We start from the raw sequence: 18,089 nt of genomic DNA on the forward strand, positions 1-18,089 counted from the left end.
TAAAGTGTGCTGAAAGATGAGCCACATGATTGAGCTTTAATTTTAATCATATCAGTCCTTGCCCTGCTGAAAGCCATCTTTTTAATTCCATATTTTGTCATAATTTAGCTCTTGTCTGGCTCTCATTTCTTAACAGCATTGCTTCGATCATTTTCATTTTTAACCCTGTGGTGCTATTTGTGAATGCAAATAATGGTGCTTGATCTCCCTGCAGACATTAATGAAGATATTAAAAAGTGAGCCTGTTGCTCATGGGTGCACATTTTTTTTCCCCACAGCGACATTTATACCAACTTCTCCTGGCTCCTAACTCTGGAACCAGATTCAAAAATACAGCTGATGAGCAGAAATCTGACTTGTTGTTTTCTGGATTGTTTTTCTGGAGTTTTTATTGTTATTTTTTTAAAGGAGATAGGACTCTCTGTACAGTAACTCTGTGAATAACTGCAGCTCTTGCTTTGAAACATCTCCAGTAGGGAGAGCGCCATAAATTCAGTTTAGTCCTATTTGAGTGAAATATCCCTGAGATGATTCTACCATCTTTTTCTTCATGTTTGGCTCTGTTGATTGAAGACTCTTCCAAATGGCTCCCCTGAGGGATGATGCAATTCCTGTGACCATGTTCCTGGTCCACCATCATCCCGCTTTTTCTTTGGAGGAATAAGAAGGAGCAGTGCAAAAAGGGACACACTACAAAGGAAATGGGTTTTAAATTGATTTGTTGAAAGGTACTATCAAGACAGATTAAATAATCTGCATTCTTTGTGCTAATATACATTAAAAATATTTCCTCTTTGTGAAATACATTTCTTCTTGATCTTTTGGCATTATGCTTTGCTTTTATTTGATATTTTGGCATTATGTTTTGCTTTTACTTGATCTTTTGGCACCACATTTCTGGTTTTGCTAGATTTTCTCCAACAAAGCCAAATATACTGCACTCATTTTTATTAATATTAGTTGGTGAATCACTATCGCTGTGTCAGAAACATTCAAGAACCAAATGTAATTTAAAGTACACAGGCTCCACAAAACAAAAACAATAAAAATATTACTGCTCTGGAACAGAGAGATAATATCAGAGACAACAGTTCTTGGATTATAATGAAAAAAATTAAGAGACTTGGGAAACATCCAACTCTTCTTGGTAAGAATTGGAGGGCTCTTTAAATTATTCATAGTTGGGGCCTAAGTTAAATAATTGATGTAATAGGCTCAAAACAAGTTTAAGAAAATGGCACATCTACAAGTGGTGGGGGTCCTGCCTGCATTCAGCAAGGACACAAACAGGTCTGCATTACAATTAGACACAATTTAATGAGATCATTACACTTGGGAGGAATATACATCCACTTTTTATGGCTGACCTATTTGCCCCCATGTAAATAACCAGGGAATCACTGCAGTGAGTGTGACAACAGCTCCTCTGAGTGCTCCCACAAACAAAGTTATCTGCAACTGTGGCTTCAGTCTCCAAGTTAATGAAGTGAAAGGTGTCAGATCAAAGGTTCCATCGCAGCCAGTTCTCAGAAGGTCTTAGGGACAAAGATGGAACCATTTTTGGTGCTAATGAAATGTGGAGCTGGCAGAGAAGAAGCAGAGCTGGAGAGACAGGACTCAGAAATGGGAACACACGGAAGGCACAAGATGCTTGTACTTTAGGAGCAGAAGTAACTGTTTGGGGGAAACTCAATACTTTTAATCAAGTATCTCTTGGAGAATCTTTCATCTCAAAAGATGTCATATTCCCTCCCTTCATCTTCTCTTTGCCAGTGCTGAACAGTGTGACATCATCTGCAACAGTGCCAGAACAGATCCTGTGAATCACAGATATTCCTGCACATGCAGCATGAAAATATGCCCAGGGAGTTCCATCCAACTGGGCTGCTCTAGGGCTGTGCTGGGTGAGGAATTAATCCAACATCACAGAGCCTGAGGCTGAAGGAGGGACTGAAATCTTCCCTAGGGCACATTATCTGTACCTTACTTGCAAATTATATGCAAGAATTTGCTCAGAAAATAAGTATCCAGCTACAGGACACTGTCTGAAGAATTTTGGAAAAGGTCCCATTACAAAAACATTATATTCTATATAACAAAACTGTTATATAGAATAGTTATTCTTAATTAAGGAAGTGGACACTTTAATTTTAAGGTCCTCGAGTATCTGAGTTTTATGTAGACTTCACACCAGATACAGGTGGAGTGATTGTACCAGGTAAAAACTGTAAACATCAGATTTGATTTAAAATCACAGAAATCTCAGAGTACAACTAACATCAACAGCATTAAAGTTCTACAAGCGGGATCTGCATGGCTGTGACCAGGTTTTGTGGCACTTTGGTGTCTCACCTCTCCAGAGGGAACAACTTTGCAGCGTCCTTCTATCAGAAGTAGCCCCAAAAATAAATCGTTTAACTTATTTTTGGGTTTTTTTTTTGACTAAAGATTTGTCCTTTAATCAAATTTCATATGTGTTCAGTACAGTCAACACACAAAAATGTAAATTGCTTCTCCACAAGAAAAGCAGCACTGACAGAGAATTAGATGTTCCTGGAACCTGCATAAACCTTTAACAGAATGAGTCAAAATATCTATTTAAATATAGAAAAGAAGTCAATAAAAAGCTAAATGTTGAAAATTATTTAGAGAGAAAAAAAAAAAAAAACCATCATCATCTTCTCCCACTCCAGTTTACTCATGTGTTCTGCTCAAAGGGAGCTTTTTTATGAGATATTTTCAGTGTTCCAAGGTTGCTTCCTTTGAGCATTGTTAGCCTGTCCAGTGCTCTGCTCGGGCTGTGCTTGCTGAATGCTCATTTCCTCTGCCAAGAAAATCCCACAGAACGTTACAAACAGCGGCGGCGGCCAAGCCCCACATCTGCACACACTCAGACTTTGTCTCCTGCTTTCAGTCATTCCTGGCAAACCTGGAACTGCTCCCAGCTTTTACTCCACTGCACCTGGCTCAGGAGTGCCCGTGCCCCAAGTGCTGCTGATGCAACCTGGAGCACACCTGGCCCTGCCCAGAGCAGGAGGCAGCAGCTCCAGGGCTGTGTGTCCTGAACATCCAACAATCACGGAATGCCTCGGGCTGGGAGGGACCTTAAAGCCCATCCAGTGCCATCCCTGCCATGGCAGGGACACTTCTGCTGTCCCAGGCTGCTCCAAGCCCTGTCCAGCCTGGCTTTGGACACTTCCAGGGATCCAGGGGCAGCCACAGCTGCTCTGGGCACCCTGTGCCTCACCACCCTGACAGGGAAGGAATCCCTCCTAATAGAGCGAAACACTTTGCAGAAAAATGATCCTAAAACTTCTGTCAGCTCAACCAGGTAAGTACAGAAAATGTTGAAAAACCCCTGTATCTTACAGGAACAAAGCAGGAAAAAAGGTGCACAATCCTAACAATGACCCAGGAATCTCCACTGGACACCAATGCTGAGAACCCCAAAGTGCTAAGGGAGTGCTCAGGAACTGACATCCCAATAAACAATGTCCCAGCCTTAGAGATGGGATTTTTAAACAACAGGAAATTAAAGATGCCAGTAAATCATGTGTCCCTAAGTTTCAAAAGGATGTCTACAAACACCAACCAATATTGAAATATTCAGTGTGCCTGTAATGAAGACTCTTCCTTCCCCTGTCTCTGCTCCTCACTCTTCTCCTTCTCGCCCCCACAGCAGCAGGAGGGCAGTGCCAGAGGAATCCTGGATCTTCCTCACCCATTTACAGTTCTGCTTTTCTTGTCATTGAAGTATGAATCATTTCTATTTCCTCATGTTCATGTTAACAACAGTCCACAATGACACAATGCAATCCACACAGAAATGAACATTATTCCCTGAGCAGATCACAGAGGAATGAGATCCCTCACTTGAGAATGGAGTGACCTTCAGAAAATCTGGCCAGTCAGATGTTCCACGCCTAAACTGTGAAATTCAGCTTCCCACTGGATTTTTTAAGCAATCTTCACTGAATTGGCACCAAAAAAAGTAAATTTAGAGAGCAAATTTTTCTCTCATATTGCCCTAAATTTCCAGGTAACAAGATCTGGTAGAAAATATTTTCAAAAACAAATTTCACGGCTCATGCTGCAATTAAGGTGCTTTTTTTCCCCCCTGATGGATATAAGTCATCTTCATCAAGGTTCTGTGGACTAGGACCAAGATTTGAACTAAATTCGCTGAAACTACTACTTTTGAGCTTTAAATGAAGTTTGCCCTCTAAGCTACTTCGAGTTTTGGATTTCGTGGCCAATTTCCACAGTTCCACAATTGCAAGACAGAAATGAAACAGAATGGGGAATGGAGATTTGAAGGTAATGCCAGGTATTTTCACATGTCTGTGAAAGACTTTTCAACAGAGATACTTTTTTCTTTTCCCCTCCTATCTTTTACTCAACATGTGCTCTTCAGATTAGGGTAAAAATAGGGAAGTAGGTTAAAGAAAAAAAAATACAATAGCAGTTAATATAGCTTAAAATTAGCAAATTTTTTGAAAAATAGAAAAAAAATCCAACAAATTAAAGAAAACCAGTATTTCTGACAGAAATGACAATTCAAGACTATTAGAGATATTGCCCTATGAAGGATTATTTGTAACTTTAATTTGAGGATGTAAAGAAGTTAACTTTTCTTTTACTATACTACACATGTAAAAAAAGATCAAAGAAAGAAAAGAATTGAGATTCAAATTCCATTTTTAAGCAAAAATGACAATGTCTTCCTGAGTTAAAATTAATCCTTTAATGATGAATTTCAAAGGTTTAAATACTTTCTGTGACCTTGGCTTTAAATAATTATGCCAAGCAGAGCTTTCCTTACATTCAGAAAAGATTCTGAATTGTTGATCACAGCCATTTTAATGGCTTCAGGCTGGCTGATTTCCAACATAATCCCCCGAATGCTCTTTAAAATTACAGACCAAGAACCTGACGCAGGTAAATGAAATGTCACTTGCACAAAGGCTGCTCAAACACTCCATGCAGATTGTTAATTTGTGCCACTGCACATCCCCTTGCAAGAAAATGTGTGATTTAGTGCCTTAATGCAATGTATAAAAGAGACTTCCACAACTATCTGCTTACACATACACAGAGGCTACCAGAAATATTAAGTAGGGTTTTTTTTGGCTTTTGAAATAAAACGTGCATGTTTTACCTCCCTAATGGGGGGAATACTTGAATTCAAGACAGGAGTCCAAGGGATGCTCAGCAAACAGTGGGCAGTGACCCCACTGAACAGAATGGGAGGGAAGCCTTGATCAATCTGAAACATTCATTTCTATTTTCAAATCTTATCAGAGTTCTTTCTCACCTGATATACACCACAGGCAAAATTAGAGCAGCCACTGTGAGCAACCAGACACAATTTCCTTGCACCCTGATCCTGAGTTTTTCCCTCCTGAAGAGCTCACCCTCTTTTTAAGGGAAAAAAAAGCTTGGCTAGGCAGAACCACCCTTTCCACTGTCTCTATTCCAGCAGAGGAAGATCAGCCTGCTCCTGGCTGGCTTTACCTGTGAAATCACCTGTGTTTTTAAAGTGCTGTTGGCTCCTGAGCACCTCATGGCACCTTCCATCCCTGCTGGAGGTGGTGCCCAGCCCCAGTGTGTCCAGAGCAAAGCTTTCCATCACAGAACCCCAGAACACCCCACACTCGTGCTGTGACTCTGGCATCCCATGGTCTGCATCTGTTTTTTCAACTCAAGGGATCCCTGAACATTTTTCCTTAGGGAACCTTTGCTCAGCTGACCTTTGGGGTGTTCACTCCCCTTTTGCCCCGCAGAGCTGCTCTTTGTGAATCCCTCACCTTTTTCAAGGCTGCCTCTGTCTCTGTCGTGTGCCTCTTTTTCAGGTCTGATATCACTTCTTCCATCTCCATCTTCAGCCTGTTCAGTGCTGCCTCCTTGTCTCGAGATGCCCTCAGCTTCTCCTCGTCCCGCTGGAGGCTCAGGTCCAGCAGCTGACGGCTCCGCAGAGCCCTCGCCTGGATCAGCTCCTCCTTCAGCTTGCGGATTTGGTTCTCCAAACCAGACATCACCTGAGAGAAAGAGCAAACAAAGTGACAAAACCCAAAGCCACAACACAAAACCCACTTGGTTTCCTCCAACAGGCTGTCACCTGGGGGAGGAGCAGACTCAGAGGATGCTCTGTCCCTTTTCCTGGCCCCTTCTTCTTTCTCTTCCTGCACAGGGATAAATACAGCTCCCCCTGCCCATAGCACTGGTGATATGGACACTTTTGGAGGAGAAATTGAGCTCGTGGCATATAATCACTACATATCTTACCCATGCCTTCCTTTTTTATCCTTAAGGAATGACCTGCATCCTTCTAATGAGCTATCAGAACATCATCAATCATTTATCAATCACTGCCTGCCCCCAGTGGGGGAACACAAAGGGGGAGGGATGGAAGGGACAGGAATAAAGCTGTGGCACTCCTTGTTGAGTTTTATTTTTTTTCTTCTAAGGTCAGGGTCAGGATTAAATGTGCAAGATGGTATTTCTTGTTTGGATTTAGATGTTTATTGGGTTTTATTTATATTACAGTCTCACAAGTTGTGAGTTTTACAGTACTTTAACAAGTTAAAAACAGACATATTTCTCTTTCTATAAGGCTTTTTAAGGATAAACTGTCTAATTAAGAATTTATTAAATTATTTTAAAATTATTTTATTTAAAATTTATTTTTATTGTTAAATGATTAAATTATTTTTATTTAAATTATTTTTATTTTTAGTCTAATAACTAACTACTTGTGCTCCGCAATGTGGACTTTTTTATCTAATTACACAATACTACTTGAACTTATGGAGAAGAAGGTGAAGAAGAAGGACTAGCTTCTGTCCTAAAATTTTTATCTTGCTTCATATAGATTACAATATTCTAAAACCTTGAACTCTAAGTTTTCTACTATGTGATATCACACACTTCTATTCAAACTCCACACCCACAATCCCATTTCTGTCATTCAATTTTGGAAGTCTTCCCTATGGCTTCAGGTCAAATGCAGTGTTCTCTTGGGGGTCAGTGTTTGTCAGTATAGAAAGTCTCAAATTCTCAGTAACCAGGGTTCTATCAACTCCTAATTCCACAGAATTCACTCTGCTACTTTACCACAGGAGTAGATACAGGTCTATTACTTCAGCTTGCACTTACTAACTCTCACGAGTTACTTTTCTAACTCCATTTCCTCTGCGGGTCCTTCACTGGGGTACAGGAGCATCACATCTGGGACATAAAGCACTGTCCTTACAGCTAAGTGTGATGGATGACACTCAAAGCACATCTATGCATTCATTCATAAATGTAATTCTGAAAATGAGCATTTTCACTACAAAACTCACACAGATTTTCCCCCTTTCTCCTCCCTGTTTCACAAGAAACTTTGCAGTTGCCTGGAATCCTTTCACAGAGGATGTGACAATACTGAGAGCAGAAACTGATGTTCTACCAAGTAAGTGCAGGTGACTCAGCTCAAGCTTATTAAAGGTTTCACAGGAAAATCTGAGGAAAAGCAGTGTGTATTTAAAGTTCCCATTGTCCTGGAATGCCAGTTTCTCTCCAACTACTATTTTTCTTCTTCAGACATTTTTAATACACTGTCTGTACTCAGCTACATCATTTATTTGCAGCCTCTGAGAACCACATTAGTACAAAACTCTGAAAAGGAAACATTTCTTTCTGACCAAAGCTGGGCCATGAATGACTATCAGATCTATTGCCTTGTACATTAATCTCCCAAGACAGATTCCTATAAATACTGTGATCTGAGAGAGGAGGGAAAAAAAAAATCAAGGCTTGAAAGTTTGCCTATTTTTTCAAGCTATTTGAACTATATGGTGTAATAAAAGACATCATCTCCCTTCAAACCTTCAGTTTGTCCTTCAGCTATCCCAGCTGTAACATGTATTAAATAATATCAACCATCTCAGAAACTTATTTTGCTTCCATGCTTTCTTAATTACTCACTGGCACTAGTCCCTACTATGTCAAAGGTAAGAGTGTGTGTATGGTGGAGAAGGAATGAGCACGTCATTTGTGTACAGAACTCTACCACAGGCCACATATTTCAGCCCTATCAGCATTATCTCAAACATATGTTTCATATACTGTAATCTGTGCTAGATCCTTTCCTTCCTTTCCTGAGCTTTTCCTCAACACATGTTTAATTTCTTATTAAATCTGTATACAGACTAAAAATGTAAAGTAAGTTTCGGTGTATAATTATAATCCACAATGTATTTTTATAATTCTTTCGGAAAATGATTTCATCTCAGATCACAAGAACATGACAGCCTGCCCAGCTTTTCCTTAACCAAAGCAGCACTAACTCAATGAAGATAAGAGCTGCAATTGCTGATGGGTGATATGGTCTGAGTTCCAAACTGACACACTGAAAATTTGGGGTTTTTAACAGCTGCCCCAGTGCAAGTCCTGCCTGAAATAGCCACAATTATCTTTTAATCTGTGACAGTTCTTTTTGAAAGCTCATTCCCTTACTCTCCTTTTCTTTTCTCTTATTTTAAAATAAAAAACTTCCTTTAGTTATACCCCCAACACACACACATAAGTGAAACTAAGAAATTACATTGCTCAGAAGTTCCCTACAAAGTTTGTTAAAATATTTAGGATAAGAAATCAGGGCTAACTTTTTATAATACAAGGAAAATTAATTCACAAATGACACTACAAGCCAAAATAAAGACTGGGTGAATTCCTGTTACACCTTTTAAGCCTTACTTCCTTCTTTATTCAATGGTTCTTATACAAAGTCATTAGAAAATGAAACACAATCCAGTGTTTTCTGTAAGGAGGAAGTAACAGCTCCCGGCCTTCAGAGCCAAAAGTGGGGACTGCTGAGAGTGAGCTGAATGTTATAGGTAAAGCAACAGTAATTAATATGCAAAGGAGCATTAATGTTGGACCTAATAGATGGCAAAAGCAGATTTGGTTCTATTAGGGAAGAAGAAAGAGTCTGAAGACGGGGTGATGGCAGCGAAACTAATATGATTAAAGGAGTCCCTTTGGAGCAACTTCACTGCGAGTAAGATGATGTTAAGAGACATCTAATCTCTCCAAAGTGACTGGAAAAAGCTTATATTGGGGATCACAGACACAGCTCTTGTCAATTACTTTCAAATAAGTCCAGTTCTCACAGGCAGATTAGTTTTTCCCATAAACAAAGTCAGTGGCAGAAGCAGCTTACACCCAACTCAGCGCCCGAGACAACTTTGTGTGACATGGATATGTCCCCACTGCTGTAGGAAATGAATCCCAAACTTTCCAGCACTAAGACTCTGCTATTCCACATGCCAGGTTTAATAAACTATTATTAGACTTAAATGTAGGCAAATTAGGGAATAAAAAAAAAAAAAGCCCCAAGATGACTTAATTCTCTGTTGCAAAAAATCCATGAAACACAAAACTTATGAGCAACTGTCTTTTCTTAACAATTCTGTGGGAAACTAAAAGCTGCAGTTACAAAATCTCACTTCTCAGGCTCCAGATCCAAAGGCAGGATGGTTTCTTTGTAACATTGAGTCCTCTTTCTCAGTCTTGGCTTCTCAAATTCTCCTCTGGCTGCCCAAATCTCTATTTGGGAACCAAATGGTTTGTATGGTCCAAACAACTGCTTGAGTACAAGAGCTGCTGTTAGAAGAACTCACCTTAAACACCCCATCTAAGCAAATTATTATTGTGCTAAACGAGGATTAAATATAAGAAATAAGGGCTGACAGTATGTAATAGAGCCAAAATGCTACTGCCACTTGCTGCCTTTTCTGGATCAAAGTGTTGTAGTCTCTATTTCGGTGGTGTGGGTACAAGCAAATGAAATAAAAGAGATCTGTATCTATTTTAGAAAGGATGCAGAAGTTTGTAGCAATTCCCAGGATGGACATGCCACAGGAACATGCCCCAAACAAGGAAGCATTTTGTAAAATGACCATTAATCCACATACAGGACAACAAATAGAAAGACAACACCAGCTTACACAGTTTACCAAATGGGACAAAAATACATAAACCGTGTGACAGAGATTTCATAAAGGTTTATGTGACATATTTGTATGTCCCTTAGATGAAGAAACTGCTGGCCAAGGTGGTGATTTCTATTTCTGTTTCAAAGAAATAACTTAAGAATTCTAACTAAGAATATCTGTGCTGAAATAGTGTCATAAAAAGGGTGGGTCATAAGCCCACAGCAATTTGCCTGCAGGGAAAAAATAGACTTGAAAGAAAAAGAAGAAGGTTGGTCACTCACTTTGGCCTATTTAAAATGCCAATAAATGTACTGCGTGTTACTTGGAAGGAAAACATGTGCTCTCAATTTTAAAAAGTAAATTGCATAAGAAAATATAAAGTTGGCAAAAAGTTTAAATTAAAATCTGTTGCTGATGTCTGAAACTCTGTTCCACTTAGAGGCAACAGGGATGAGAAATGGACCGAATGACTATGGCCTAATTAAAAACAATAATAACACAAATTCCCTTTATTTTCCAGGAGCTGCTGCTTCACCCCCATGAAGCGTTTCCTTGGATCAGTTTCTGAGGAAGAGGCTGGAGCATGACGGCATCTCCACCCTGACGGGGATGAGCGCACGGAGCTCGCTGTCTCCCTCCTCCCTGTGCATTACACACCAAACCACATCCACCCAGCACCACGCTCAGCTCCAGTGGCCAGGGCGTTTGAAAGTCACAAAAACAAGGAAGAGGAGAGTTGAGATGAAATGCACTCCTAATTTATTCCCCGTGGTGCAGATGCAGAGGCGCTGAGGTGCTGCCGCAGCAGATCTACAGTAAGTGACTAAGATCTGCCAGCAGATGAAGCTGCAGTAACCTCACTGCCCTGCCTTGCTGGGAGCACTCGGGCTGCTGGAACAGAGCATCACTGTTAAACACCCCTGCCCTTCTCAAGGGGCTCCTGACAACTCTTCAAACTGAGTTTCAGAAGTTTTCTGCGCTGGGTTAACTTGGCTCCAGTCAGAGATGACTGCACAGGGTTCACTTTGCTGTTTAATTTTGCTAGCATGTAATGTTTTAAAAAACCTACAAGAAACCCCTGAACCACTGAGCAGTAGCATGGACCCCAAAGATCCTCTCTAGGATAACAACCTCAAATATCAGCCTGTAAGTCACAGCCCTATCTGACCACAGATAAGCAGCTTCTGCCTCGGTGTGCCAAGACCTTCTCAGCATTTCCTCCTTAGAAAGGATCAGTGAAATGAGCAGTGTGTGCTGGGGAACATCAGCTGGGCCCTTCTGAAAGGGACATTTGTCTCTCTGTGCCTTGCCATGCTGCCGTGGTGTGACAGTGATGGATGAGGCATCCATAACATTTGTTATTGGGCACGGGATTATTTTTGAAAGGAGATCAGTCCAGGCAAGGGAAAGACAGTCTGCAATAAAAATAAATCTCACTCTGATGATGAAGTGAAAGGAAAATAAGGAACAAAGTAGGAACACCCAGTGATTCAGTGGTGACAACAACTCCCTTCCTACCCATGAGCAGGGCAGTGTCCCAGAAGAGGGGCATGAAGTGTCCTGTCCCAGCCATGCAGTGACTGGTGGCACAGTTACTGTAAAACATTTCCTGGAAAGGGGATTATCTATTCAAAGTGGGAATCTGAACGACTTCAGCTTTCTTGTGAGCAAACAAAGCTTTATCAAATGCTGGGGAACATCATACAAGTTTCTCTACCATCACAAAAAAAACCAATGCATTTAACATAAAAGAAATCTGAAAAATAAACAAATATTTGCAGCTCTATGCTTAGAAAAAAGTGTAGCTGTAAGAACTTCAAATGTGTATAATTTTGATTTTGTGTTTAGAACAAAATTGGTTTATATTAATGAGTTTTTCTACTGCAGCTTCTGCAAGGGACAACAATCCTTCTCTTAACTGATCTTAGTTTGCAGGAACTATTCTCATGATTTTTACCCTCTGGACCCTGCCAACCAAGGGCCAGGCACAGTCCTAATCTTTCTGATCTTTCTGTCCATAAATCATCCTACTGAGTCTGACTCACTGGTCCCACTATACCTGCTTTTCTCCATGCCAAAGGAATTCCAACTGGCCAGTCCAGCCAGCTGGCAGCTATTTGTGGCTCCTTTGTATTGTATGAACTCAATCATGTCCATTTAAACAACTATATTAAAAATATTCTATACCATGGCAATTTCAATTAAAACATGGAAAGAATTTATTAGCCTTTTTCTCTCGTGACTCCTAAAATCAGCAATTTGTCAATATTATGAATACTTTAAAAGATGAGATTTCATTTGCAAAGAAAACCAGTGGCACATTATCACATGGGTAACGATGTGGCAGAGCACAAATTAGCAGGGATAAGTAATAAACAGCTATTTAGCTTTCACAGCACAATCTATTACACTGTCAAATTTAAATGCCTTTTGGGTAAGAACACACAGGCCTATAAATGTGGTATTTAAGGGAGCAGATAAATGAAATGGTGTGAAATGAAGTGAAAATGAACAACAGTTCAGAGACCAGCAGGTTGGGCTCAGATCATTCCAAGAGCATGGGGCTGTGCAAGCCCTTCCAGGGGAAAAGATGGAAATTAGCACCCCCACCATTATAAATAGTCCTGGACAGTGGTCTAAGACTTGCTGGAAACACTCAAATATCAGCTTCAATACTCAGAGATTCATTTTATTGTATGCTTGTATAGTATTTTGTGCACACTGAAGTGTTCTTCTTCTTGAGGGGAAAAAAATTCTCTCCAGAATGTTGGTTCTATTGCAGAGCTTCTTAAAAAGGAGCCATCTTCATCCTATTTATATAAATTTCTCTCTATATATCCTATATGTGACTACATTGCAGTGATGGGGTGAAGTTATTAATACATTCATAAGTGAAACGTCCTCAGTTTATAAATCAGGTTGGATATTCTCAAGTTTGGGTCTTGGAGGAGAACTGACACAAACCAAAGCTGCACTCACCGATCTGCACCTGCACAGCACAAGAGAAGGGGAAGCTCCTCAGGCTCACACAGATGAATATCCAGTGGAAAACCTCAGTAAGAGCAGTGCAGGTGACACTAAGGGTGAAATGTGCAGTTCAGCAGGGTCAGATCTCAATCCCCACATTCAGGATTTATGCAAAGGTTCTATCGACTCCATCCCCACATAACCTCACCTCCTCTCACCTTTGCACATGCACCTCTGACACCTCTCTTGAAAATACCCCCTGGGATTTGTAAAGGGAGGCGTTGAGCTGCTAATTACATACTCGTTTCATTAATTTTAACAGCATTAAGCTGATTTTAAAGGTCAAACCTCCTTGGTAAGATTCTTGGGCTATTCCAGCACTGTGCATGCTCTGAAAAATGCCTCCAACATTTATGAATCTGATAAAAGTTTATTCCTACTAACCCTGCTTATCTTGTATCTACCAGGGTCTGACTTTGGTGTGGGGACTGGTTTAACACCACCCTACCTGTACAGTGCTGCTGGAGGGAAACACCACTCACCTCTGGCATCCAAACCATGGCCAACATCCCCCTCACCACAATTCCTGCACTGAACATCATCCCAAGGAAGGTCCAGCACCCTTCAAGAAGAGATTTTACTTTTTAGGAATTTAGGTGTTCTGTCTTGCCTAATCCTGCTTAGAATTTCCTGAAACATAGTGGAAATGTTGACTGACTAAGAGCAACAGTTACCTTCTGCTCAGCTCCACTTCTAACAAAATTAAGGAAAAACTAATCTGCCTGTGCCATTCCTATAAATAAACACACTTAGGCAACAATTAACAGGTAATTTAATCCCCAAACTGTTCACTGACTCGGCCAGGTATTTATGAAGGCTGAAAAGAAACAAGCAACACACAGGTATCAAAAAGCCAGCAGGAAAAAGTCACAATCAAAATATTGGCCTCACTCTGGTTTCTACATCTTAGAAAGAGGCAGCACAATTTTGAGGTCTGCTGTGACATGGCATTAAGCACAACACAAATTTTGATGATTTTTTTTTCCCAGAAGAAGTGCACTGAAGTAGATCTGGACTTTTACAGAAGCCAGTCAGCTGCCTAAATCCCAGTTAATGTAAATGGCACTTAAGCTACAAACTGGGCTTAAAAAAAAGGAGAGGGGGGGGGTAAGAAAGAAAATCAGACATCCATTTGAACATCTCCACAAAGAGCTTAAAATTAATGGAGATTATTTCCATTTCTTAATTTACATAAGTACATTTGATTCCAATTTAGTTAACAGCAGCTGGAAAGCAGAACTTCATCTAGGTTGGTTATTGTCACTGCCTTCCCAACAAAATGAGTTTTAGTTGAAGGGGAGAACCTTGAGCTTACACGTGTAACAAAACAATGCAGAGAACTGCTGAGCCAAAGGATTACTCACCGAGCTGAAACTGAGATAAATGTAAATACATTTTCCATTTCACTGTTCTAAGACCTGTAACAGACTTGGCCCTCTTGCCTTGGAGACTGATCCAGAGCAGTTCCTCCTTCCCCAGTTTACTGAATTTGCTTTGAAACAGACTAGTGAGACAAAAATTAAAAATTCCGCCTTCTTTCTCCTCTGCTTTTATCTGATGAAAGGAATGTTTACCTTTGTATTCTTCCTTGTACAAACAAAATGATTCTAATAAAACTGCTAAGGGACCTGCCAGGAAAGGACTCATTTCCTTCTGTCTTTCTACCCAGAATTATAATGGAGACACTCAAATGGGCACATAACAACCTACATAACTGCATTAATGGAACTTAAATATGATGCAGATAAGAAAATAAATCAGTCATAAATACCTATTTAATGCAGTGATCCCCCAAAATAACTTATGAGAGCAAAACATAAATAAAATGAAGTGGCTAAAAAAAGAAAATCTACATATAACACCAGGTTTTCTGCATTGTACAAATCACAACAATCCATCCCTAAATGATGACTGATGAAAATGACACCAAACATCTTCCCTGTTTTCCTTTATGAAAAACTCTAAAGCTTTAATTTCTACATTTCAGGATGTGAAAGGCAAATACTCCTCTCAGATGGATGTTACAGCTATGTTCAGTTCTGAAATAACATCAGAGTAAAGCCTGTTCTGAAAGTCAAGAAAAGCTGCTGATATTTAAGGAAGGACAGGAATTTCCTGCAAGGGAATCCAGAAATGGAGCTTCCCAGTCTCTGAAGTGGACTGGGAAGAATCACCTGTCAATCTCAGACCATTTTGTGTCCAGCATCCCCTAAGTCAAAGCTTTTAAAGAACATTTGCATTTAAATTTTCCACACGTTAAATTTAAAAGCATTAACACTTCCGGAACAATGTGTAATTCCAATTTAAATGCAGACACGATGTATTGCAGATTTAAGGATTACTACAGACATTCATCTCTATGAGGCAGCAAAATTAAATGTATTGTAATTCCCCAGAAGAGGAACACGCTGCATTGTCTATGAGAATGTGTTTGTCTGTCAACTATAGAAAAGATTTCACTGTAACTAAAAGAATCAAAACAACCCCATTACTCAAAAAAAAACATCTAGAAAAGCATCACACACTTTTATCTTGGATGCATTTGTTGCTCAAAACCCACAACTTTTGAATATTCCCAAGTTTTACCTCACACATCCCATAAGGGTTTTATGACGACTGTAACAGAAATAGCATCAGACACAAAACCTGCCAGGACAAACCAAAGACAAGGTGCAGATAAAAAGCCTCAGTAATCATCTGTCCATGCATCACATATCTGCCATCTTTAATTTCTGAAGATCATACTTGTAGAAAAGCCCACTTTGGACAGCAGCTCCCATTCAGGCCTCTGCCAGGAGCATCTCCACAGGCACCTGAGGAACGCTCCCAGCTCTCACCTCTGTCCAAGCCCTGCCCTCACTGTTACTGAGGTGAAAAAGAGAAAGTTTTCAAAACTCCAGCATAATCACAGGAAGCCAACTAAGGAACCCAATGCTGTCATTCTCTGGGCCAGCAACAGGATTTCAAAGCACCACCTGCCCTATTCTGCTCTGTTAAGGATGCCAAGCAGCAGGAACCTCTCTCATTTCTGATGTCACACTGCTACAGCAAAGGTGACAGTCTTTAACCAAACATGAAGTCCTTGTTCTCAGCCTCATGACTGGCATTATGTGTGGGCAGGAATCCTGAAATCCAACAGCTCCAGAAATAAAAGTTGTATCACTCACAGGCTTAGATTTGAAAGAAATAATCAGCTTCTGACTGTATGGATCCCTCATTTCTGCACAGCAGCAACAAAAGCTGCAGCATTCCCGTTAGTTAGTTGTGGTAAATTCTCATCTCATGTTAGCTGCTTACACAAATCAGATGAACAATTACACATACAGGTCCAGCTTTTGGCTTTCTTCTTTTCAAATCAATTTCTCATGGGAAGAAGCACATTCTGGTAGTCTGTGTCTGGAGACAATCCTGATATCAAACACACAAATGTGTCATTTCCACCTGAGGAGGAAAATCCTAGAGAAGGTGGTCTTTAACCAACTCAGGTTAGGCTGGCATTGAGGGCATCAGGTGATGGTCCTGCTGCCACACACACCCAGCTGATGCTGGTCCAAGTCTCCCTCTCTGCATCTTCACCCTCGAGTGCTGGCTGCACAATTCCCACCACCTCCACAGTGGCTCTCCTGAGTCCAGAGACCTTTTGGAAGCCTCCTGCTCCACAGCTGCCAGCTCAGAAAGGTGACATCAATCACAGGATGATCTGTTCAAAATAAATGAAAACTGTGCCTAACATTTCTTCTCCTGAAATCGAGAGGGTTTTTGGCTCAATATCTTCCTCTGGCACCTTTCTGTTGATCTCTGTCCTTTTCATCCTTCTCAGTTTGTCCTTGAATTCAGTTGATGCCACTTCGTTTTCTGAATGACAAATAGGCCACTGCATCCTGGGGCAAGAATTTCTTTGGATTTATTTATGCAACTGTTTTGGATCTACTGTACTCTGAATAAATATTAATACACAGTTTAAATATAAAAATCTAAATACATACTAAACATGCAGACTGTGGAATATAAGTCAAATAAAATAACCCACTTATAAAGGCCCATGTTTGTATTTACTATGTCTCAAGAAAAAAAAAAAAAACTCAAAACACAACCTGAAAATTGCAATAAGAAGTCAGGAAAAATGTACTACTCCTAAATTGAATATTCTGGCAGGGAACAACAGCTGTGGGAAGGGTTTGAAGGAGAAACCGTTGACTGGAGGCAGAGCACCAAAGGGAGCTGGCTCCTTTCTGTACATCAGCCTTCTAAGGGGACAGAATTTGCAGACTTTTGAAACCTGCTGCTTTCCTTCTCTGGAAAGCATCACTGTTTTAAAGGACACAATCTTACTCTGTGAAAATAAATGATTTTGTAGCACACTTTTACTAACACAAAGATCAGGGAATTAGTAGAGAAATTGTATCTTGGATACCTTGAGGTGGTAGTTATGACAAATGGCTTCTGATGCACTTGTGAGACAGAGATTTTGGCTTTCCCCACACACAGGCCTAATTACCACATTAATGAAGGCTATGGCTATAAAGGAATAGCAGGGCTGACTCTGCTAAACCTCCTTGAAACTCAGGCACAGAAAAACAAACATTGCCTTCCATAGAAATGGCTGCTTTAGGAGCCATTAGTGATAAATCCTGCGTATTCCCTCGCAGCCTCTGATGCCAGAGATGCCAAAGAAACCTTATCACAAGGGTTTGCTTGCACAGCTTCAGCACTGAGAGTAATCCACTAAGTATCCCACACAATACTCAGGTAGAGCAGGTAAGAATTAATTGGTACCTTTCCCACCCACCCCCCCCAGAATTTCTGATGCTGAAACTGTTTTTCCCTTCATTGAACCAGCTCGGCCTAGACTGCCTTGTCCCGCAGTGACATGTATATTGAATACAAATCAGACAGCAGAGCTTTAAATCTGTGTTGCAGCTCTCATTTCCAATTCGAGAACTGTACTATAATCATAAGCTTCTGCTGGATGAAAGGAAATCAGCTCTCTGAATATTAGCTAATGCCACATTTGCAAGTCCTGAAGAGATCTGTGCTGTTTAAAAAAAAAAAAAAAAAAAAAAAAAAATAGATCATTTCTCG

General features: G+C 40.3%; 1 protein-coding gene across 7 annotated transcripts in view; it reads right to left on the reverse strand.

Moving 5' to 3' along the window:
• CEP112 (centrosomal protein 112) overlaps positions 1 to 18,089 on the reverse strand; it is a 158,266-nt gene that overhangs the window by 53,519 nt on the left and 86,658 nt on the right. For 6 of the 7 annotated variants that reach the window (XM_053960179.1, XM_053960177.1, XM_053960180.1 and 3 more), the window contains exon 21: positions 5,808 to 6,038. In XM_053960179.1, coding sequence (XP_053816154.1) covers positions 5,808 to 6,038 — 231 coding nt within the window. Of the gene's footprint in view, positions 1 to 475; positions 691 to 5,807; positions 6,039 to 18,089 lie in introns of those variants that run through there. The other variant, XM_053960182.1, reaches the window with a different exon arrangement.

The sequence above is a fragment of the Vidua chalybeata genome, chromosome 19 (assembly GCF_026979565.1).
Source record: "Vidua chalybeata isolate OUT-0048 chromosome 19, bVidCha1 merged haplotype, whole genome shotgun sequence".
NCBI classification, from domain to species: Eukaryota; Metazoa; Chordata; class Aves; order Passeriformes; family Viduidae; genus Vidua; species Vidua chalybeata.